Source organism: Cottoperca gobio, chromosome 13 (genome assembly GCF_900634415.1).
Source record: "Cottoperca gobio chromosome 13, fCotGob3.1, whole genome shotgun sequence".
Classification (NCBI taxonomy): Eukaryota; Metazoa; Chordata; class Actinopteri; order Perciformes; family Bovichtidae; genus Cottoperca; species Cottoperca gobio.
The window spans coordinates 18,037,472-18,063,400 of record NC_041367.1 but is presented as its reverse complement, the minus strand read 5'-3'; the positions used below and the strand labels follow the sequence as shown (position 1 = coordinate 18,063,400).

At 39.9% G+C, this 25,929-nt stretch overlaps 1 protein-coding gene across 1 annotated transcript in view; it reads right to left on the bottom strand.

Annotated features, from left to right (window-relative positions):
• The window catches only part of maml2 (mastermind like transcriptional coactivator 2), a 35,016-nt gene extending 9,325 nt beyond the window's left edge, over positions 1–25,691 (bottom strand). The window contains exon 1 of the mRNA XM_029446421.1: positions 24,351–25,691. Coding sequence (XP_029302281.1) covers positions 24,351–24,761 — 411 coding nt within the window. The 5' untranslated portion in view covers positions 24,762–25,691. The remainder of the gene's footprint in view (positions 1–24,350) is intronic.
• Positions 25,692–25,929: the final 238 nt, after the last annotated feature.

The following is a 25,929-nucleotide window of genomic DNA, read 5'->3' as shown; positions in this document are numbered from 1 at the left end:
GTATCAGTGTGTTGCATATTTCACTGTGGGAACAAATTTGAGTCATTTCCACCTGCTGGCACACATTACATTAAGATGATTCATAGCCTGAGGGTTTGGAGTGAATCCTGCACTTCACTACATTTCTACTCCGTTCGTGTCTGTATTACCTCTGCTTATACTCTGAACAATTGTTTCGAGATACATCTTCACATTTTAATCATACATACAAACATATGCGACTCGCCATGCCTCCTTTATTAAAGCTAATAAGTGCGTGAGCTCTTTCAACATTGTGAATAGATGTGGATGGATGGATGATGATGATTATTTTGACGGTGTTGTACTGAGAGTGGGAGGGATACTAAAATGATCAATTCTATTCAGAGGATCACACTAGAAACTGTCGTGCTTAACATTAGTGCAGAACATTTTCCAGAGCATGACTGCAAGTTGTTTTACCTACTGTACTAAAATAAAATGAATGGTTACCTGGAAATAAATCTATATTTTTTGCAATCTCTTGGAGCTCTACGACAACGACCAGTGTGAACACCCATCATGATCAGCCGGAGACACCAAGAGTAGGAGTAATGTCAAAGTCAGGCTGAGTGACCACTATTCCTTTATCTTTTTGTCAACTATATGTTGTCACTGTAGTACTGCAGCTGGAGGCAGAACCCAGTTTCAAAACTGTTGTTGATGGTGCATTTACAGACCGCCGGCCATCTGAACATCTTAAAAATGATTCACTATCACAGAAAATAAAACTCAGTGGACAAACAATAATCAAAAACTTATGTGAAAAGGTTACAATTTTTTGCATTCAAATATTTTTGTTTGACATGTGACTCAAGATAGTCCCTGTTTACAACTGTATTAAAACATGGCGACAATTTAGTTTGAACAAATGAAACAAACGTGACAAATAGTTATGAATTACCTAACTCTATTCCAAGTTTTACATTTATATAAACCGCTTTATTTCAGACAAATAGGTCCATATCAATATAAATACATTAAGTAGCGTTATTTGTTCTTAAAGGGCCAACAATGTGTGTGTAATTCTGTCTTGCCTAATAGTACAGTTTTATGTATTTTTAAATAATATATTAGCTCAGTTAGACTTTTATATATTAAAATTTAAGTAGAAAATGCAATGCTTGCAAAAGAAAAGTAACTACTATATTGAAGTAAAATATACTTTGCAAAAAAAGTAAACCGCAGTAGAAAGGTTCTTACCAGAGACTACAGAGAAATGTTGTCAGATGATGTAATGACTGGCTGGATGATGCCAAGTTAATACAGAGTATTACAGAGACACATACAATTTTAACTTGGAGATGGTCCATAAGTTCATCTACAGTAGGTCTCATTCACTAGCTCCCTTTTGCCATCTTCACTGACATCCAGACCGTTTAACAAATTGCCTCTCTACAGACTACTGGACATCTGTTTTTCTCCAAATGTAGATGAAAACAGGCCCTCCAGTGTGTGTAGCTCATGGACACTTTCTCTCCTTCCAGAGGGCTCTTTCTGGAGAAGACAGGCAGGAGTACTCCTCATGGTTCAAGGCACTGTCTGAGAAAACACATCATGAATAATGGAAAGGATAGTGGATGCGTTGCAAAAAGCCATTGAGAGACGGGTTGCCTCACTACTGCCTCTGTGGCATTTAAACATGGACTCCAGTCAAGAGCAGTTCAAATTCAAATTCAAAAGCTTTTCAAGAAGTTCAGTCAAGATTCTGCCAAGGTTAGATCACTGTCATGTGTGCATACTTCATTTGGTTTAAAAGAAAACATGCACTTTTTACATTTCCAACAAATCCATCTTCATCCTGTTCACTCAGCACTCAAAGGCAGTGGCCTCCTAGCTGGCCTGAAATCCTCATGACAGATCTCCATGTGATCTCAAAATAGATTTTTTGATTAACATTTAATGAGCTTAGAAGCTCTGAATTACTTTGAAAGTGACTCCTGCTGCACGAGAGGCTCAAACGTATGCATTATATACTGATCATCTTAAAAGATGAAAGAATAGCTGCTTGCATTCATTTTCTGTGTTGTCCAAATGTAATTCCCCCACTTTCAACGTTTGGATTAGTAGTGAATGCTCATTCAAGGAATTTATTATTACAAAACCAAAGCCAACAAAAGAATCTGGTTGCTAGAAGTTAGAAAATCTCTCAGCTAAACTTCTCATGGCTAAAACAGACAGAAAAGAACATGGAGTTGTAAATATTTTAATGATATGAAACTTTTTGTGGAATCCATCCAAACTGTGAGCTTAAATTTAATTACTTCAACACACAATTTCCCAGGAAATAAGTTTAGGGAATGAAGAATGGATTTCACTTTTGATCATAACCTTTTGGATGGAGCTTATCGATGCCCTTTGACTGTGGCAATGAGGAACCTGACCTTGGCCATGTCAACAGAGGCTATCTATTCCTGGGAGCTGGAGGGCTAGTAGCTCGTGTGTCAAACTGAGCAGTGTGGTGATGCTGAGCATTGTGGATGGGGCTCCGGGTGAGCCATCATGGGGACGAAACACCAGGCCTCCTGGTACCATCTGTCAGTCCAGTGGCACAGCCCTCAGAGCCATGAATGCTTGAAGGGTATAGGTTTACAAGTGTTCGAAGGTTTTGTGTCTGTACGAGAGTGTGGCTCAACAAAAGAACGAGCTTGCCAGGCTTTAATCTATTCACCAGAGCCCTGAAACATGTTGCAATCCGCTCCAGCGAGAGTTAAAAAACCTTCCTCTCGGCATTTGACATGGAAAAAACAGTCCCAAAATAAAAAGGAATAAATACGACTATTGTGTTCCTAGGGAGACATAATATTTATGCGGTTCTGCAGGTTGCATACTGTTGCAAGAGGGGATTTCAGCTCTTTATTGCCAGATAAGAAACAAGAGGCCTCAGACCAGTGCCAATGATCATCTGCCGTACAACATTCAGCTATCGGATTGCAGAATGCTGAGAAAGTGTGAAGGGCTCAGTTTAATTATAGGGATTTTACTAGCCATTATATTATATCCAGAGACATTGAATAAAACATCCTGGATAACGTGAAATGTTTCATTATGTAAGGTAAGGAAGCCAATGCTGATATTGCTGTGATACAGTATGTACATTCACAAGGCAATTTATAGTTTCAGTCAAATCAGGTCAGGGGGGCTGTCAGATTCTGCTTCGTCTTTCCTGTAACCTCTTTCCTTTTATTTGTATCCTTGTTTGCTACTTAGTCGTGACTTGTTTTAATTCAGCAACAGCAAGGCTGTGCACAATGTATTTAATAAACAAAAACAAAACGTTGCAGTATAACCATGATTAGATGCTATACAAACAGGAGAACATACTGAAATTAGCATTAGCATTTTCAGTTGGAGCTTTAAGATGTTTTTGGCTTAAAATTTTATTTAGATTTAATTTAAAGACAATATTTGCATAGCACTAAGAACAAAAGGCAATTATATAACTGTGAGGGACACACTGAGGCAGCAACAAACAACTGAACTAGTAACTAAAAAATATGCCACACCAGCATATACAAGGTTTGTTTTCTGACAATCCAGCAGAAAATACTGAACTAGATATCTATTGAAGCAATGTTTAGCAGAGATATTAGATAGCTGCCTCATGGAAATCTTGGCAGCTACTTTTGGCATTAAATGAAAACAGTTTTTTGGTACGTTTTGGTGGATATTTTAATGGCTGACAAAATGAGAACATAGCTCGATGCATTTTTACACTGTAATAAAAGGTATTTTTTTTTTCAATCAAAAAACTAAATTAGGAATTAGGATTAGAAATCATCATATTCCCTTTACAAAAGAAACATATTTAATCTGTGTCTATAGGGCATGTGCCATAAGATTGCACAGGGATGCAAGTATAGGTTCATGGTGTGCTTCCCTAATCAGGCTGGCGCGTGTTAGGACGAAGCAGCTCACTGCAGAGGTGGGCTACTTTTGGCTCATCAGCACTTTGCATCCCCGCACTTCCTGACACAGTTGTATTAGATTGAGGCTGCCCTCCAGAGAGCAGGCAGGAGAGAAGGATGAGCAGCAGCGGCAGCAGGAAAAAAAAAAAGAGAGGCAGCTTTGTGGCAGCCTCTGGGAAATGGGAAGAGATGATAAGAGCTCCTTTGAAGAGAAATCATCCATTATGTTTACTGAAGGCAGATTTTTTTTAACAGTTAATGTAGCTCAGCTCCAACATTCCATGGAGAAACTTGCTATTTTAATAAAAGGCAGCTTGCACACAAAAAAAGAATCATGTTGGAGACACTTCCCATTCAAATATCAGCTCTCCATGATCCAAATGCAAAGATTAGAAGCCAGCATTCCAATCAGCTCTTGCTTTGGCATGTGCTTTGTTCAGAATCAAGCAGATGAGTTTAATGTGATATCCCGGGGCTAAAGAAGGCCGGAGGAAGCGGCTCTGAAAATATGCCTGGACCCCAGAAGAAAATATGTGGGGCCCCTTAAAAACAGTAATGCTGGTATCTGTGCAGTCACTGCACACCCGTAACAACAATGAGGGTCCTGAACTGAGAGTAAAGCTGCTCTTTGATAGTTGAGTCATTAGTCAAACAAATTAAAATTTAAACATACTTTTAGTTTAGTTTCCATGTTATTCACAAATAATACCTATTAAAAATACTTCAGGCGCATGGACAGGACCAACACATATGTTGTTTGGGATTTAGTTCTAATGCAACATTTTAGATTTGTAGAATTTATTCCATGTAATCTGTACAGGGTATAATAAACCCTGTGAATTTAATTGTATTGCAAAAAGATAATCAGAGCCACAAATGCAAATAATGGTCCACTCTCCCTCATTAATATTTTTTAAATCTTCCTTCCATTTTTTTCATTTAAAAGGGTCTTCAAATCCTATAATCCAGCGGATACGAGAATATGTATGTGATATGAAGCCTTTTGCAGAGTTTTTTGACGTCCAGTAATTTATCTAACGGGAGCTTGACAACCAGTGAGAGGCGACCCCCATGTAACAATAACATACAGGGTTGTATATTCCATCCCTTTTAATTATCTAAAACACAAATTATACTTGACCTGGTCAGGTAGTTTGAATGACCAATTGTACATTGAATATATATTCGTGTCAGAGAGAGTTCATGAGCTGTGGTTACTGCTGGCCCTCACATACTGATGATGGCAGGATAGCAGTGAAGTGATCCTGGGAACAAATATGGGGTGTGTGAGTGTGTGTGGGAGGGGTAGGCCGACTCTGTCAAGGCATCACCGCAGCACCAGCTAGGCCACGCCACTGCAGACGTACCACAGGTCACCAACATCGCAGTGACAAGCCGTCACATCACATCACCCATGGCCATGTGGCTCACAGAGCTCCTGACACTGCTGTCGCCTTTCATCTACATGTCATTCTTAACCATGGAGACATTTACTGAGGAGGACTGAGGGCTCCCAGGACTCAGGAGCAATGCCATGCAGCACGCATCACTGTATCTTCCAGAGTAAAAAGGGATCCCTTCAATAAATCATTTAAAGTGGGAAACTACAGGACGTGTTCAAATTCACTGGCCATAGCACATTGAGCAAAACTGAAAAATCCAGGTTTAACTGCCACATCCTGATCTTTGGCCACAGCATAATGTTTCCTTTTAAAGACAGCTGCCACCCTTATCTTCACTTAGTCATTGTAAGAGAGCGAAAGGCGATGGACAGGAAGATGTCCCACCATTTAACAAGCCCAGAGCTAGTCACACATGACCATACAGCGCTTGCTTTCCAATTGCATATAGGCTAAGCTGCTATTGTAGCGCAAAGGGTTTAATTTAGTGGTAACACAGCTTAAATTCTCATTGCTCAGACTTCTACCCTATGAGCTGGAAACACCCTCTATCAGCTCTCATTATTCCAATCCACATCTAAAGTGTTGCATGGTGCACATCAAAAATTAAAGGACACGATGCATCGACCATGATGACATGTTTCTTTAAATTGGTAAACTGTATATGCACTTACATGTGAGAAGCAGGAGGTTAAGTATTTTCAGGCTGGGAAACTGCTTGAGTGTGTGAGAAGGTTAACATAAATCAGAACATTAAAGGATTCTTAACAGCAAAGGCTTATGAATGAGATATTATCAATCCCTGCAGACACCAGAGGTCACTGTGAGCATGAAAAAATGAAAGAAGAATCCTCAAGTAACAATCCTGGATGCTATGATTACTTATGTATTACATTAGAGAAGGTAAACCAGAAAAAGAACAACACTGAAACATGGGTATTTAGGCAGCCTGGAGGTATATGACATTTGTTAACACATTAAAATTCCATAGATTTCTATCACATTACCCAAAAACGTAATGACTACAGAGGTGAAAATAACACGTGAAAATGAGGCCATATAAGATAGTAGACAATCTGATCATTTCCCATTCTCTTAAAACAAATCCTTTGTCACACAGGTCCAACTCTCTCCGAGAGTGTTTGTACCCTTGAAAAGCCATTACTATACAACCACAAGTACCTTTTTCCCCAGTAACAGTCAAACACAAGGCCTGCCTCCGGTCATGCCACAGGAAAAGGCCCATAAGCAGGGAACAAGTTCCCTTCCTGTTTTCAAAGACGATTCCTATGGCATGCAGAGCCGTTTCCTGCTCGCTAGGCTCATTTCACCATCTCAAACATCTGGCTGCTCTTCAGCATGCAGCTGCAGCAGGGTGAGAGCCAACAGTGCCACTGCTGAGTTGTGCAACACAGTCCTGGGCCATTCTAGTCAAATCTCTGGCCATAAGAAAGAACACTATCATCTAGCTTCTCTAGCTAGTAGCCAGGCACCACTCTAGTGTGCATTATTTAGGATCTGCAGCAACTATTGATGAGATAATCGTGTACCATATTTAGTACTTATGAGCCGTTTATGTCCTATCACTCAGCTATTGGAATTATGAATTGCTTGATGCTCCCTTATAAGTACAGTGACTGCAGTTCCAAATCAGGAAACATTATTTGTCAATATCTGATGTGATTGCAGAGCGCAAAGTGCTCTTCAGCAGCATTGCTGTGGCGATTTCCCAGTGAAACAAGGATCCATTTTATATCCTGTGGGAAACCTGGGCTGAGTGGTTAATGCTGTGCTAATGCTGCTTCACTCAGCCAGGTCTTGATAAGCATCATGCTTTTAGTGAGGGGAAACACATTTAGTGTTTCAAACCGCTTCAATGGAGAAAGCTTGGAAAAATCCACTAGTTGAAAAGGGTATACTTGTTGCGTTTTGTCATCTCTTTCAGCTTTCACTGAAATTACACACACATGTATTAGACAGGCAAGAAGTCACACCGCACTCCTACTCTGAAACAATCCTGTGCTGGCTCGGTTTGAAAAGGGACTGAGGCAGCTAGAAAGTAAGAAGAAAAAATAAATGAGTGGGAAGCTTTGTTTGACTCCCACTCCTATCAGTTCTGACATTCCAAATAAGGTCTGTGTAGACCGGTGCTGGCAGAGACGGACACAGAAAACACTGCAGAGCTCTCACAGGCTCCAACCAAGGAAAAAGTGTGTGTGGCGGGGGGTGGGAGCATTGGGGATCATGGTGCAGAAAATATGTGACCTCTAAAAATGTATCATCCGCCTGACATTTCCCAGGAGGACAAAAACATAACATCACATGATACGGATATATCTTAGATATTAGTATGATACCATCTTCAATGAAAAACAAACAGTTCAGTTAAATTCTGAACTATTGGCCTTGATTCCGGTGGACTAAAAGACAACTCCTTTTCCCGCTGCATGAAAAGTCTTTGGCTCAAGTTTGACTGCCACATACAAATTAAAACCTGAAACAATCATCTAGAGCTAGAGCTGTAAATTAATTAATTACTAGATAACTTTGCAAACTGTTGCTATGGAGGCAACTGCCTTGTTTTCAACCTAAATACCAAGAAATCATGAAACATACGGTCAGTAAACTGCATATATTACATTTATATGTACAAACCCAGGCAAATCTGGGATCATTATAATTGCAAAACAAAGTTTTTATATCTTTCTCAAAGTTATATTATGTTATATATTAACATTGAATCGAATTAGAATAATATGAAAGGACTTTTATCCCAAGGGTTGCCTAAATTGCCTTCCCATAAAGCCCTGCAGGTTCTGAGCTCACCACTGTCTGGGTAAGTGGTGGCTCTCACAGTGGCAGGGAGAGTTCAAGGTTGCAGCAGAGCCTATGTCTCTGAGCAAGTTTCTGCATGCAGGCAGCTCTTGTGTGTGTCTAAGTGGGCCTTGTGAATCACCGCTTTAGGTCTTTTTACATGTCGCAGCTGGTGAGAGAGAGACAGTGTGCTCTCAGGTAATCTGTCCAAGTGGAAAAAAACTACTTTCCCATGATGTGATCATTGCCATTCATTCAAAGTTAAGGGAAACAATAAGCAACCGTTGTGATTTCAAACTGATTAAGAGGATTTGTGCTGATAAAGAAACTGGAAAGTAATGATTTCCTATCTCTTTCAAGAATAGTCCCCAGCTATTAAAAGCAGGCCCTCTGTACCTACAGTGGCAAGTAAACAAGTAAACATCTAGTCCGTTGCTTGGATATAGATAAACTGTTGTTGTTGGTGAGCATTTTGTCAGTGCTTTAAAAAAGGACAAGTCCAAAACATATACTGACTTATCTAAATTCTTTCTACCTGATTAAACATGCTAAAATAAATGTTAAAAAGGAAATTCACTAAAAACAACAACATTTAAATCTGCTGCTGCTACTTTAACTGAGTTCCACTAAAAACCTTTTAGTAAACAGGTAATACATGTTTTAGTAGCGTGTGCTTGTAAGTAAATGGACAGTAAACCCTGAAAAGGCAGTAAAGAAAACGGTTCAGAGGAGGGCCTCACAGCCATGTGGCTATCGTCACAGCATCTGCTTGAGAAGGAAGCAGGGAATCTGGCCATGCTCCCTCTGCCCAGTCTGTAGCAATGAGCTGTGGAACAACAATAACCTGACTGGACAGAGGCTGCCATATGGAGGATAAACTGCCAGAATGCAGTGATGGTACAAGTTGGAGAAATTGGATAGGGAAGTGGAAGTGATAAATACAAGTTAATCAATCTCTGCTAATTCCCCAGCTAGCATAATGTTGTTACTGGAGGCCGAGTAAATCTAAACACTTTGTAAGTTACCAAGTAAACGTATATTATTTGTGTTTAAAATGCAGCATTGTATGACGTTACCTATGCTGTTGGTAGAAATGCCGTTCCAATAAGAAGCAACATCTACCTTTAGTGCCAATGTGAATGTTTTGGGTTATCACGTTGTACATTATGCTGCTGTCACATTAAATTACACCCTTTTAGGTCAAGGATGTGTTCATGGAACTATCTGCATTTCCATCCCAGGATATGATATTGGGTCTAGGTGGAAGAGATTATCCTGCTTGCTTGTGTGGATTTCACAGCTCAACTGGCAAGGCATCTCTTCACTGACTAGACAGCTGTTTTTTTTTCTCTCGCTTTGACTACTTCAAGCTAAATGGATGAGCTTGGTGATTCAAACTCAGCCAAGGCAGCATAATAGAGGGGAAAATTCCCTCTTACCAAGGGAATTAATTCACTGGGAATGACAATGAGGACAAACGCTGATAAACACAAGTGTCAGTATTTTAGTCAGTGCTTTGAAAAGTTCTTCTGGTATAATGTACTAACTATAGAAAAGAGCATTATGCTAAACATCATTAAATATTGTATATTATTTATGTCAGTGTTGCATTTAATTAGCTAATAGAGAATATATTTTAAAAGAAATGTAAAAATAGCATCTATGGTGAAGACATAGTGAATTGCTGGTAAGTCACAAAGACAAACAGTCATTGATGTAAAGCATATGATACCAAACTTATTATCCAATGGCAGGTCCACAAGATCAGTTCCCGACCTGCAGATCTGGCACTGAAGTTTCACTTAAACCAGTGGCACCGATCTGCAAGGTAGCAAAAACTGCATCTCTGACCATGGGTGTCATTTATGGAAAGGACAGTAGGGACATGTCCCTACCACTTTTTTGTTTACCTAAAATTGTCCCCACCAGTTTTTGATATTAATTGCATATGCGTTTCAAATAAAACCTAGTTTCCATCGGCTCTACGAAGAACTGGATGAGAAATAAAGTTTATATTGCCGTTTGTTTGCTTTGGTCCTTAACATGCAGCAATGGAGTAAAGGTTGGATGTAAAGGCAGTGCTTACAAACAAAAACTGTTGTTAGGTAGTAGATTTAGCCTACTTAGCCAACATTAACATATAACCTAGTTAGCTAGCATAATAAATGTGTGTTGTTCGCCGTGGGGTGATTTGTGCTATTAATGTTACTTATGACATGAGTAACAGCCGCTTCTTGATCTATCTGTTGGCCTAATCGCTGAGTGGCTACAGACTAGGGTTACTCATGTAACATTATGATTAATTATTTTTGGATGACTGATTGAACCTCCTGCAATATTTCGTCTGAATTCAAATGCATGTCTCCACTACTTTCTAAATCAAAGCTACGCCCTTGTCTCTGACATTCGATGGTGCATGTGTTAAAATTGCAACAACAATGTTTGCTTGTAGGAGGCAACATCATGAATGTAAGCTGGATAAGGTGCTTCCACTCAGCCTTGCTGAGGATTTGTCCCATTGGCTAACCATGGCTCTGCAACACAAATATCCCCTGTGGCTGAAAAATAAATTTCCCCATGGACTACCATCATAAAACTGTTTGTAAAACTGTTGGAAATCTGCAGCCTGCTAAATGCAAGGGAATTAGTTTGTGAGTTACAACCCAGTTCCATGAGGTTATTAACACCTAAAATTGGAAAAGTTAATAAAAAATGTGATCCACTTAGCTTATTATGTCCAGACCTCAAGCAATAGCACCATTCTCTCACAGCTCCAGTCAACACTACATATTTTGCTATAACTAATAACTAATGTAAATCATATACATTCACATCAAACTAAGGAGCCTGCAGTCTCAGTGCTGAGGCTGAAGTTCAAGATATTGACAACCAACATATATTTCAGTATTAACAAGTATCTTCCATTGTTACAGGTGGGGGAGGACGGAAATTCAATATGATTATTTATTGTCTCACAATGGAATCATGATGAAATAAATTGAGATATCGTGAACACAATTGCAACATCTAAATTGATAATAACAAGCACATACTAACTCAAGTTTCTCAGAAAATCTGGTGTGAAATATTTTGAGGGAATATCATACTATCATTGTTCTCAGTTTAAATGCAGTTATTAACAAACTGTACTGTAGCTAAATCAAACTATTGTCTTAATCTGATTATGGATTATGTGCATGCATGTAAACAAAGTCAGTGTATAGCTGAAAAAAAAATATATATATATATATATATATATATTTATATTTATTTTAATTTTACTTGAAACTTCTTAATTTAATGAGAAGCTTATTTTATTGAATTACATGAAAGCATGCTTTATTGTAATGTATAATGTAATTGAGATGTGAAATGACCTATTTCGGGATACAAGATTTTGCCAATATAGCCCAGCCCTAGTAACAGGACACTGTTTAGTGTTTACAGAAAATATTCTGCAGTACATGATAGAAACTATTTTCTGCTCTTCAAGGACACACCCCACCCAAGTAGACTCTAAGCAATCTGTCAAGTGAAGTGAACAAGGATGTGAAGTTAGGAAAGAGTGGGCTTCAATTAATTTATCACATTTGACCATGCCTGTGTGTAGCTGAACCACATAACACCATGCTGTTAGGTTATGGCATAAAAAGGCTGGCTTTGTTGCCGGATGTGGGAAAAACATCCAATAGACTCTAAAAAAAGCACAGGAAGGAAACTGGGGGTGGGGTGGCAGCGAGTAGCAATGGGGGTGTGGTGGTGGAGAGTGGGAGTGAGAAAGGAATGTTCTCTTCACTCTCTTTCTCCCTCTTGTTATCATGCATATGTGCACATAATAACCCCACTTTCTCACTAACAGCTATGAAAAGAATGCAGCCTTTACTTGCTTAATGATCGTTTGCGATCAATTCAAAAGAACAGTCAGCCTAAATACATTTAAAGAGGCCATATTACAGGAACCATTCCCTCTGACTGTGTGCTTACTGTGTGCGATTAAGTGTGTTTTAGGCATCTCCAACATCAAGAACTGTAACATATTGCTAACACTAACATCGATCACATCTTTCATTTTACCATTCAGAACTCGGTGTAAAATGGTCTTATGTGCTGCATGCAGTAATACTTATCTTTCTCTGGAGAGACTGAGACCGTGGAAAATTGATGGAGACGGGTTGAATAATTCATTGATTAATGATCATTGGGAGGCACCACTTCACCTAACACATACCTCCCCTCCTTGTGCCAGATATAGTCTGATGTGGTACAAGTTTGTTTTAAGAGTCCACTTAGCTAGCTTACGTTTAATCAAAGTGGATTCTTGTGTAGAGGCAATGTCCTGGGTTAAAGGCCAACCAGCAGACTACACATATGATCTGGTCTTGCCATAACTTTGTTACATTTTTGGTGGGATATTCTAAATGTTTACTCAAGCTACTGTGACCGATTTGGATTTACTCCACATTACATGACATGTCATTTATCAGACGCTCTTATCCAGAGCGACTTACAGTGAACTAACTACAGGGACAGTCTCCCTGGAGCAACTCGGGGTTAAGTACCTTGCTCAGGGGCACAATGGTGGCAGCCCTGTTATTGAACTCACAACCTTCCGGGTTACTATTTGGATGCCTAACCACTAGACCATCACCTCCACAAGGCCTAATCAGACAGAGCGCTTTCTAGCAGACTGGAGTGGCTGAGCGCCTGACATTTTTCTAATCTATGCACCTCACGTTTTTGCAGGAATGCTTAAACGGCTCAAGTTGACCAAAAAACTTCTACTCAAAGCAAAAACATTCTTGACCTCATTGCCGTCTTTCCCCCATTGTCCAATTGAATGAATTGAGAGGCGGGCTGTACACAGAGCTATATGACTTTACCAACTGTGGTTACCATGATCGGAACAGAAAACAGCCTGGAGGTAAATTAAAACGGTACCTGATATTACGAGTAAGTTGTTTTCATTCATTTAAACTGTGCTATTAACTATTAAGTAGTGTACAGTTCATGGTTTCTGTTTGGCACTCATTTGATGGTTTTCTAGAAACAATTTTCTTTAAAGATGCAGAAAACTGAAAAAAAACACTGAAAAAACATGCAAAACACGCTCTTTCTGATCAATCTCCCTAAAAGCAGCTCCCATGTAGTTATAGTATTCACCTCCTTGATTGCTTTACGATTCATTCTCATCTTCTGGACGCAACATTCACCAACTGGCTTTACCAGATGGATTAAACATACTTTGTACTTTTTGAGAGTTGAGAAAATGAGATTAAACAAACCTATAAAAAGGGGCAAAAACAACAATTTAGGAGAATTAGGAATCATAATACCAAGAGAGTATGCAGAGGCCGTTAAAGGAGAGGAAGAAGGTGAACATTAAAGCCCTTACGGAGATAGTAGGAATCCCCTGCCTGAACTTCCCTTTATTAAAATAGTTTTCTTTTCTCTTTAAGAATAAAATACACTTAATAACCATAGAAATGCCTGTACCCTGTAATGTAGTCCAGTACAACACCACAGTGTATTTCTTCTACTTAAAACTTCAGGATCACAGTCTCCTAGCTGCCATAAATGTTGCAAATCACAACATGAAGTCAAGACGAAGGTTACAGTTATGTTTACACAACTTAAACAATTTGGCTGACATTAAGGAAAAACTTAGAAGCTGAAGGCAAATACATCCTCCCACCCATCATCCAGGCCAGACTCTGTTACTGTCTGCTACACGATTTCAGTGCGAGACATGTTCCTGCTCATTACCCCTTCTGTAATCCTTTCACGGTAAGAAAACAGATTTCACTCACTTGTTATGCAAAGGGCACATAGCGTTTACATTGTACAACATTATGCACGTTTCATTACATTTTAGAATCAGCTGTTGGCCTCATTTGAATTAGAGGCAATGCTGTTTTTGGCTCGTCAAAATCCAGCTCTATGACATCTGCAGGTAAGGACTTCAAAATAGCCTTTAATTAACAAGATATATTTTTTTAAATAGAATAAAGAGCATTACTTTTAACTGGAGCCAAGGTGTATTTCAAATCCAAATCATTAGAATCAACACCAAATCCTTAAATTAGTAAGCAAGTAGCTTTCCAATATATGCCATGATCAGTACAGGCTGAAACTATAAAATAGCCATCAGACAACGCAGCAGTCCCTGTCAATGTAAGCCGACTTCCTGTAAAAACCAGATTGTAGATGATTGGACAGGGCAGAAAAAGACCAGAGATCGTCCCCTGGTTTCACCTCCCGTGTGCTGAAGATTCAACAGCAGTGTCTGTGTGCCCCTAGGTAAGGTGGAGGGAGAGCAGGCGCCAGAGTATAGCTCAGCACCGTGACACCTCACCACAGCCAAGCACTAACACAAACATTCCAGCTGCCACTTCTCAGCCTTATTGGCAGAGCTGAGGCAAGAAACAAGACCATCTATGTTCCTCCGGATCTGATGCTCTAGACAGGACGGTCCAGCAGTCTGAAACATTCGAATTAGGATTTGACAGCTGTGGGATTTTGAATGCTGATATAGCACCAATATTTTTAAATATTTGTTTGCCAGAATTTTGTGATGGATATTTAATTACTTTATTTCTGTAATGCCCAAAAATGGATTTAGGATTTAGTAGTTTTCTACACAGAAGGGTGGGTAAACCTCTGCGATTACAACTTTCTCATAACACATGGGTTATAATATTAATGTGCTCACCTGGGATCACCTGAGCGTCGCTACAATGAAGTCCGATGGGGCAAATAAGAAGAGCAGTCAAATGATCAGAAAGTTTAGACAGTTTATCTGACACTTTGTTTGGCGATACAAATAAGCTAAAAAGTAAACACACCCCTAATGTTGTTAATAATCCCTTATTTGACTGATGTATGCACACAGCTAAGTCAAGGACGGTAGGTTAAAGTTAAATTGTGATGACTGACAGTTTGGGTAATTACATTTTCTTTTGTTTTCTCCTCCAAATAAATTGGCTACCCTGCGGGTTCGTTTGAAGCCTGCCTGATCCTGAACACTCAGTTTTTAGCAAAAACTTTAACAATGTATAGTTGAGCTCACTTTGCTTTTAGTTCCCGACATTCATTTTTAAAACAACGTCAGCAATATCACTTCAGACATTTCAAACATTATTAAGTCAACTGCGTTGGTGATTTTCACCTTTTATATATTTCTATAATATTCCCCAAAGAACAACTGTAGCAAAGAACAGAACATTGTCACTATGCAAATGGAGTTGAACTATGACTTAGACCCCGAGCACAGGAGCAGGAGGGAGAGAAGAGAAGAAAAAGTGAATGCTTGTGCCTCTTTTCAGCACTCTGCGACTCTGGAGCCTGGGAACTTCAGCAGCTTGGCCGGGCTCTGAGAAATATCCTGAGCTGTAATGTAAACATGTCTGAACTCTGATCTAGCATGGCCCTCCCCTCCCCCCCTCCCAATTTAACCCGGAATTCTGTGCAAGGGGTTTGCCAGTGACATCAGGAGCCCACTTTCTCATTTCCTGAGCGGGGTAATGACCCTGGGGAGAATAGGCTGTTTGAAGTCCTGCAAAGAAAGCTGCTTTGCTCTAAACTCAATTGTTCCTCAGTAGAGGAGCGAGATGGCCGATTACATTTGGGCTTCAAATGGTTTTGTCTGATAAATAAATCTTGTTGTGAACCTATAAAGCCATGTAAGTCTGGAGAAAAGAATTTCAGCAAGGTGAACACATTATGTTAACATGGTAACACATAAGTGGACATCCACACCCAGTTCTCCTGGGCAGGCAACTGTGATAATCAGATCTGTTTACAGGAGCAAGTCCAGGAAACTGACATATCAGGTAGCTGATTGTCAGATAAGTGTGAGAACAGGCACAACTGTCAGCTCCAAAACAAAACCTTTCTAGTTTCAAGCCTTTCAAGTTGGTGCACAATATAAATGCCAAAATCAAACAGAAAGCATCAATGCTGCGTTAAACCAGTGTCAATTTTAAGGCTTTAAAATAAATAAAGCGGCAAAGTACCGCTTGTGTTTCAATTTGTCCCCTCAATGCAACTTCCATGCACTGCACATAAAATACACCTGAACATGCTTGTTCCCACAGGGATCCAGTTTCAGCACTGGGTAGCAAAGCGCTTGTGGAAAGATACTCCAAGGCACTACCCTACACTACCCTACACTGCCCCACACACACACACACACACACACACACACACACACACACACACACACACACCAATTAAGTCAAGCAGGAAAAACCTGACAAACATTTGCAGTTGGAGGATCAGCAAGGACATTTAAACAATAGCATTTTTGGGACTCATTTTCATATTAGGTGAAGTTATCAGATTGCAATTTAGAGTATTATATACATATCATCACATGTAAGGCTCCAACTAACTTATATTTCCTTATTGACTAATATGTAGATTTGGTTTTCAATAAGAGTAAAATGTTAATCGATCGTGGTACAAAATGACAGAAAGTATTTAAAAATGCCCCTCACAGTTTGCACGAGACTTTCATTTTCAAATAGTTTTTCTGACCAACAGTCCAAGACCACAAAATATTCAATATAATAGCAGCATATTCTCACATTTGAGAAAAGGAAGCAAACAAATGCTTGCTACCTTTGTTTGATAAATGACTTACAACAATTACCAAACAATTGTGAAAATTGTTATACATTAATGTTCTATTGATAAACTATATGATTAATCGATTCTTTCTTTCAGCAGTAGATGCATCACATTATACTTGTTATCAATCATGTGAGAATGCCAAACACATATACATGACCTGTTATTTATTACTGCACTGGGTGTAAATTAGCCGAGTGGACACAAAAACAACACAACCTGCATCACCCGGGAGGAGATGTTGCAAGGTTGATGCTGATTGTGTATTTTCTACAATGTTAACGCGGTGTCTGAAGGTAAAGCTGTTGCCTTGCAAGCTCTGCTAGAGGCCACAGCCCACAGCCAAGGACTGCAACCAGATGTCTAGGGAGGAAAGGCTTTTAACCCAGGACAGCCAGCAGTTCCAGTACAACTACAGGCTAAATTTACCCTAAAGGCCAGGCTGTTATATACCTCATACAGCAGCAGAGCAGACCTGGCCCACCTGGACTGTCAAGAGGTCTATGTTTCTCTGAGCATGTACCCACTTATATTGTATCATCCCTTGAAGACTGAGGATGAGATGGGTCTACTACATGATTTTTAGCAGCCCTCTTCAAAGACAGATACAGCCTTCCCATAGGCTGTTGAATTAAACATGAGGCGTGTGCGGCAGGGTGGGTTGTGTGTGTGTGTGTGTGTGTGTGTGTGTGTGTGTGTGTGTGTGTGTGATGGATGGGAGGGTGGTTGAGTGGGAAGAGGGAAGGAGAATGAGGGGGTTCTTAAGACACCACTACTAGACATACTGTAAAACAGACGATCCATGAATGCCTTTGATTTGACACACATCCTCACTGCCCCGCTGGTTGTCTGGAAGCTTTTCGTCTTCCCTGATTCATATGTTCTTCTTTGTTTTCTTATTTTGTGTTGTTGTTTTTTTCCTACGTGTGGTTTTTGGTAGTAAGGAACTTGTTAACAAAATCTAAATTAGTCCAGAAAAGAATGAAAGTGTGCTCATTTCAGGAGAAATCTTGCCAGGTAGAGAGATGTCCCAGATTCGCAGAGCACTATTTCTAACACGTTGCTGCTGCTTCGGCATGACACCACATTTGCTGAGCTTAGCCTGTTTAAGACAAATTATACTGAATTCAACTTTCTTTTCTACAGATATAAGATTGGTCACCAAGTGCATTTCACACAAAAAGGGAGTAGAATAAGGACCCGATACCTCAGTCACAAAGGGACATTTCTATCAATTACTAAAACTGCATAATCAATACATGCTCATCTCTAATGCCACCTTTAATCTGTTTTGCTGAGCTCATCCTGTGTCACATGTATGCTTTTTTTATTACTTATTTTTGCACTAAACAAGGCCTTTAGGTTATCTGACATTATACTGCTCCCCACCATAACTTACACTCAGCTCATGAAAGCCTTTACTGTACACAATGTCTCATAGGTCTTTTCCAGGAAAACTCTCTGGTGCACAGGAAGTGATACATGTTTTCTGGCAATAACATTGTTTGGAATAGTCCGCAACATCTACCATGAAAAGAGTGCCACTGCGACTGCTTAGCACTAAAGATGTCCTCAAAATAAATAAAAACAACATCTCTTGGACAACCACTTAAAATTTAATTTGACATACTCAGACATCATCATACTGGAACTAATGATGTGTTGAAGATCCTGACTTATGCCATCGTGACATTGGGTAATATTAAAAGCTGCAGTTTATAAGATTGAAAATTCATTCTCTACAATATATTTAGTAAATGCAGTCGTTAACTCAAAAAAGGGATTGAAAAATAAAGCTCCTCTCAGAAATGTCAGTCATCAGTGAACTTTGTTTTGTGCCACCTAAAAGTCTGGTGTCCGGGTTACCGAAAGAGAAGCTTGTTGAAGCTTGTACCCCGCTCTCCCTCGAGCACATAGCAATCATGATCACAAAATGTATGTGTAGTTAAGTTGTTTAGAACACATGTATGCTGATACAATCACACAACTATGTTTACTGGGCAATAGAGACATTCATTTCATGCACAATTTAGCCCGAAGAAAATACTGTAGTTATTAACCAAGTGAGAATCAACATAGTGTCCAAACAGATGTCATCCAGAGGCAGTAATTTCCGGGAAACTGACAAGCTACAGCATTAGCTTTGTGTGTGATATTAAATTACAACTTCCCCCTTCCTTAAGGACAAGCTGTGCTTGTGTAGGTCTAGTTTGTGCTAAAGATTTATTAACTGCCCTCGGATATGACTGTGGAATGTCCAGAACATAACGTTACATGGCTCTAATTTTCATTTTTTTTATTTATGTAACCGACTGATGTTTATCAGATTAAAAAAGCCAAATATAAAAAGCTGATGTAATGATGATCCCTCCTGTTTATGTGGAGACAGTCAGAAACCTAACACAGACATCTATGATTTCATAATACCCACCTTGGAAACAAGTTACTGTCTGAAATTAATCTGAAGAAACTTGAGTAAATGAGTATAAAGATGGCTATTTAATAAGCTAATGTCATCAAATAACTTCAATCACATTCCATTGCGTACCTTACTCCCTCATGCCAGTAGGTATCATTTTGTTAAAAGCAATCTATGATGATCGTGAATGCGGGATAATGCTTTCATATATCTTTCCATTGTATTACTCAAATCTTTCAATCTGACAAGTTTGCAGCATTTGTACAAAGAGGTGTTATTCTCAAACACTTAGGGTCCAGTATTGTGAACTTTTGACTAAACTACATTTTTCAAACTATCCTAATAAACAGTATACAGCGTATCTGAAAACATCATGAACACATACTGTGAGGGGGTTTTGTTTCAAATAACTCACATGTGTATAATAGAAGACATCTCAAATGCATATCCCACACCCACAAATACACTTTGCATAAGTAGAATTGGATTGTGGCCGTGTTTAAAACATATCTTGGAATGGGCACTAATCCTAAATAGAAGGAGGAGATTAGCAGATGGCTTTACTACAGTATATGTAGGCATATCTTAATGTATTTTAATCAGAGAACTATACACTGTTTGACACATCTCGCAGCCAGCCACAGTCTATACAATGAGACAAGCTTAATCACATCAGGCTTACAGTGTAGTTGTGCTGTCAATAAACAGCACTCGCAGCGATTTCAGTGCTCACTAAAGGGGATTTAAGGTAATTCAGCTTTCAGACCAACTGACAGCCAGCTACTCCTAAAATAAAAACTTTAGTCTTCCCATGACAACATGGGAGTGATCTCTGGGATGAACATGGATCCTTGCTGCATCCACAAGGTTGAGTAAAGCAGTGGGCTTCACTGTGGGTGGCCCCCATGGACCTGGGCTAATTGTTTCACATCACAGCCGAGCCAGGCTGAGATCAGACCACCGGCGGCTCTGATTCAGGCAGTTCAACAGCCAAACAGGGCATGCCAGGAAGCACTTACAGTGCACACCCCACCCCAATCTCACACACACACACACACACACACACACACACACACACACACACACACACACACACACACACACACACACACACACACACACACACACACACACACACTCTTCATCCATCATACAGGACCACAAGAGAGAACAGGGAATTACTTTTTCTCCGTGCTATTTAAGAAAGCTGTCAATCCACCGGTCAGCAGTTGTAGTTCCCTCAGTGCTGATGAATTGGGTGAGGTGTGATTGTTTTGTTTCACTGTCATGTTGGCTGAACAAAATGTAAAAAAAAGGTGTCGCACAAAAATAATACTATGACAGTAAAATACTATCATAATGAAAAGTGAAGTGCTGTATTAGGAAGTGATACATTGTGTTGTCTTTAATGATTATTTATTTACGTTATAACAGAAAGTGTATTTCGGCACATTTGCCTTGATTGCACATAATCTGCAACAAATGTCATTTTGTAGGGGTTTGTTGACTCCTAAAAACAAAGCAATGTCAACATGCGACCTCTTGTCATTGTTTCATAGTCCATCTGTGCATTCAATTCACAACAAGTTATTTTATTTCGCTCTTTTATTTCAATCATTTCTAAAGTCCGGAAGAAGGAATTATCAACAAAAGACAAAACATAACTTATTGCAACACATCAGATTTATCTTGCAACCCTTTTGTGGGGGTCTTGAACCCCAAATTGTAAACATCTGATCGGTCAACTAAAGTGCAACGCACCGCAGTGGCCAAAGTTTTCTTTTGTACAGTGTGTTCCAAATGTGCCAAACACATAAAGCTTAAAGAGTATTGTGGCATTGTGCCTTTATTGGACAGCTCACAGTAGATAGTGACAGGAAACATAGGGAGGGAGGGAGGGGAGGATGACAAAGTTATTTGGCCAGATTCAAACAGGGGACGTAGGGGTGTACAATGTTTTAGACCCCTAGATGACCGGGATGCCTCACGCTCCAGCTTTTTAAAAAAAAGAGCTGCTGCCGTGGGGTGGACACAGAGTTGTAAGTGGGCAAACACATCAGCATACAAAGCACTTGCTCTATGAGTGCATGCTGCTCTAGGCCTTCCCAGATCTGTCACTAGAACAAGACTGGGAAATAACAAAATGCTCCCAGTGCACACAGAACTGTTAATCACCAGGCATCCCTCGCCTACTGCTTTTTCAAGGCCTGTTTGACTTAAAGTAAACACGTGCAGGAAATGTATTCAGTGGCTCCAAACATTTATATGGGGGCCTTGTGCTTCAAACAGTTTCATGGCCAGCACATCTTTCAAGAAGGTGCTTAGTGAGCTATTTGTTAAAGGCACGATAATAGGGCATGACAATGCATGGCATGCTACACGCAGCAAGGCTGTTGTTAAGCCTTTAGTTTGTGTTTTAGCCTTTGTGTACTCTATCTGCATCGTTGATAGACAATGTAAGATGGTTGCTGAATACTGATCTGTTGAAACTTAATGTCTTTACATTGTAATACAGCACTAATGTTTTGTAAGCTCTACCCTGACCCATTTCCGTGCTGAATGTATTTACTGACACAGGTATTGGGGAAAGATTAAAAGACATAATGTAATGAATCTATGAATATCCAAAAGCTTTCGATGAGTTCACGTAAGCATTACGGAAAATCATTTTCTGAGTCGGTGGAAAAGTAAGCTCTCGTCTCTTCTTCTTCCCCATTTCTCCAATTTCATCTAAAAGAATATCCTTTGTTAATCTGGTCTCAATGAGCACCGTTGTTAAGTGCTGCTCACTCTGCACTCCCAGCCAGTCATAATCCATTGTGTTGTTTGCCCCTCACTTGGTATACATTTCCATCGCAAATTCCAATGTGAACAGTCAATATCGTGCACAGATGTGGCTATTGTAGAAGCCTTACTTTTCAATTCAGAAGAATGTAGTACGGTGAACTAGTATTGCACCCCAGGAAATATTTGAAGCACAAGTTGTACTCTCTTTATAGCCAGATTTTTCTTTTTTTAAATAAATCATTTAAGCATTTAGTTGCAAGAGTTATTTTACACTTTACTCAATTTGAATACATTCAAGAAAGAACTATCTGCAGTACTAAAAATTATAAATGCATTAAGGGGGATTTCTGCAATGGCTGCTGTTCTGCTTCACCCAATCATCATGAGTTGTGAGAAACATATTAACCTCAGGGTTGATACAAACATGTACGCCAGGACTTCATTTCCTCCTCACCATCTTGCTGCACTCATCAGTTTTATGTAGAACACGCTACTCCAGAGTCAACATCAGTAAAAATGAAATAGTACATGATAATGATGTTCCCTGACCTCTTTTAGACAGTCAATATAATCCATTATGTTGTTGTGTCTTGCCTCCCTTCATGTTCCACGGCTGTACTTTATACCCAACAGCATGAAAACTAAATAATATGTGGAAAGCTAGAAAGCTAAACTGCATTTTATATTACCACTATAAATCATGGAAAATCTACTTCTCTTGCATGTGAAAGTCTCGATCAAGGCTTAAGCAAATACAGTTGTAGAGGCGACCCCATGCTCAATTCCAGTGATGACAATAAATGAACTGACAGAACAATCATTGTTGCCCTTTTATGGCTTTACTGGAAAAAAATATGACATTGTTTATTTTTCCATCCAGCATCTCAAGCACATCTAGAGCAGGAACATCTGCAAGCTTTCACCCTTTTGACATCATATTGAAGCGCTGCTTGGGAAATAATTCATACTCTAGATGCTGAACTCCCCCATGCCCAATGAAAGAAAACAACTAAATAAATCTTACATCTCGCTGGCTGTGCCCTTAACAGATGCCTACAGGAAGTCAGTCCTATCGGCACGAGCAGGCGGACAGAATGCCCTGCTGTGTTTCACAGTCAAGTTCCCCTACTCTATATCCTTTGCAAGCCTCTGTTGTTGAGGGAAAACACTGCAAACTATACTGTCCTTTATTCTCAATATCATTTTCTCTGAAGATTCTCAAAACTATTCAACATAAAAGGTCATACTGCCCTTCACTTGGTACAAGATCCCTCAGAAACAAACAAAGCCTCTTTCTTAATAAACACTTTCAGAAAGCCCGTTCAATGACAGGTAGCATCCTCTTGAGAATTTAGTCATTCATGCGACACAAAAGAAAGTGCCATGTCTGTACTGCAAAATGAGATAATGGTGCATATTAAATGGGTTAAATAAGGCACAGAATGCATCTGCATCCCTCTGTTTGGATCAGCTGCACAGTATATAAACTGACATGGTTTGCAGTAAATGCAAAACATCCCCACGACCCAAAACAATTTCCTCTGAATGGGTTACTTAGCAAACCATTTTAGTGATCCTGTATCATCCCATATACTTCAAGGGCCCCTTTAATTAGCAAAACCAGGAACCTAGAGTTTATTACGCTCGTTTTAAAACATTGCCTGACTGGTGTGCCAGTCGGTCTGGATTTTGTTGTCCTGGAAGGTTGGACACATCGTTAACTGTTTTTTTTGGGAAACATTACCTAATACATTATCGCTGAAAAAACTACAGCTCTTAACTGACCGGCAGATTGGCACATGGCTCAAATACCATACAGGAAAAATACTTGTAATATCTCATGGTATGAGTTTTGTTTTCCTGTAAGTTTAGGCAGAACTGTAACTGCTCACCACCAAAATCCTCACCATCACCACCATGTAATCCTATTCAACATGGTGTCATCCTTAGCACAAGCATTATCATCATTATCATAGTTATCATCATTATTTGTGACAAAGAAGATCATTAGGGCTGCAACTGACGATTCATTTCATTATCAATTAATCTGCCGATTATTATCTCGATTAATCGTTTGGTCTAAAAAATGTCAGAAACTAAAAGTCCAAGGCCTTTCAATGTAATTTTTATCAGTCCAAAACACAAATATATTCATTTTAATATTATATAAAAACAGAGAAAAACAGGAAATCTCCATATTTGAGAGGGTGAAAACAGCATTTTCTGCCATTTTGGCATGAACATTGCCTTAAATGATTAATCGATTATCAGAAGAGTTGGCGATATTTTTTCAATCGGTCGACTAATCGTTGCAGCTCTAGTGATCATCCAATGTCACCACCATCACCAACGGGGGTCCCCCCCCAGAAAACTCACCGCTATGCGCGTGGAAATCTTCTGCTCGCCCTCTGTGCCCTTTTGCTCTCCGTTGGCCCTGCTGTACTCTGGGGGTTGTTGATTCGATCCCCGGCTACCCTTTGCCTTTCGGTTCCCAGGCCCTTGTTGCACTATGTTGAGCAGGTGAAGCGTACTCTCGTGCTCCCGGTCCGAGGTCTCGGCCTGACCTCTCTGGTAGCGGTTCTCGCAGGTGGAGTGGTGCCTCCTGCACAGCTCGATGCGGGCGCGCAAACGCTCCACTATGGCGTTGTGCAGCTGTGGAACCGCGGAGCCTCTGGAAGTGGCCACCACCGGTCCGTTGCCAACCCCACCGGGCATTGTTCCTAAACCGACCCCCAACATGGGTACGAATGGTCCTGCAGCAGACTGAGCAGGGGTCGCTTCTCCCATGCCCGACAAGTTTGTAGAGACTGAGGTCCACTGAGCTTTTAATGGACCACAGTACGGGCATGGAAGAGAAGCAGCCGTATTATGGACTCAGCTATGATCCCATGTGGAAAGAAAAATACTACACCGCACGCACAAAGTCACTTCAGAGAATAACGATCCTATAATACTCGTTGAAAGATGAACTGATATGAATGTTATAGTGATGTAGAAGATTAAAATACACTTGCCTATAAAGTAAAATAAGGTCAGTATAAACTCACACTAGGTTTCCACAGAGGTATTAAAAAGTCAAAATGTTGCAGAATTGTATTGGTGATTTCTTCCTCACTTGGTGTTACTATGTCAGCTTATAATTAAAACCGAAATGATTTACAAACACAAAAGGCTCGTGGATTCACAGCTGGATTAAATCCACTCTTGCTTAACGACTCGACCTCTGCTCACATAAAGCCTAAATTATATTCAATATGAATCCCTTGGATGATTCAAAACCATAGCACGCACAACTTCAGTTCCATCGATGGGTAGATTCCTGCTACAATGTCATTACTTTATCTCAAATGTGCCACACTTAATAAATAGTCCAATGAAAGAGAGTGAGACAGCCAACTATAAATTCAAAGTGAGCGATTAGTCGCCAAAATAGCAGCCGCCACACAAAATCCACTAAACTTCGAGACTCACGGCATTTTTGTTTGGAAATTAGTCCTTTCTCTCTGCCTCTCTCTTTCCTTCCGGATAAAAAGGATCTGGTTGCAAATTACAAGGCAAAAAAACACGCCGCCAAAACGCAGAGAGCCGTTGCATAAACCGATTGAGATCCGTCTCAAATAGTCCATTGACAATCGTTTGTCCGTGTGGTGCACCGAGGCAATAGCGGAACTACAATACACAGACCCTCATTGTATGAACATTCCTCTTTTGACTCAGATGTAGCAGGGAGCAAATGCACACTCTAGTGGAGTGAAGGGTGAACTGTCCTGCAAGGCCTGGACCGTGACAGAGGAGGGAAATGATTTATTCAATGTTTGTTGAAGGCACTAATGTTGCATTTGCAGACAGAAGCAGCTGATGAAGCAGTGTCCGATTTTAATGCGTGTTTGAGAAGAGCTTCATGTTGCGTTTGAATGTCTTTGAGATCTCTTAATAGATGTATTCACCTACTTCT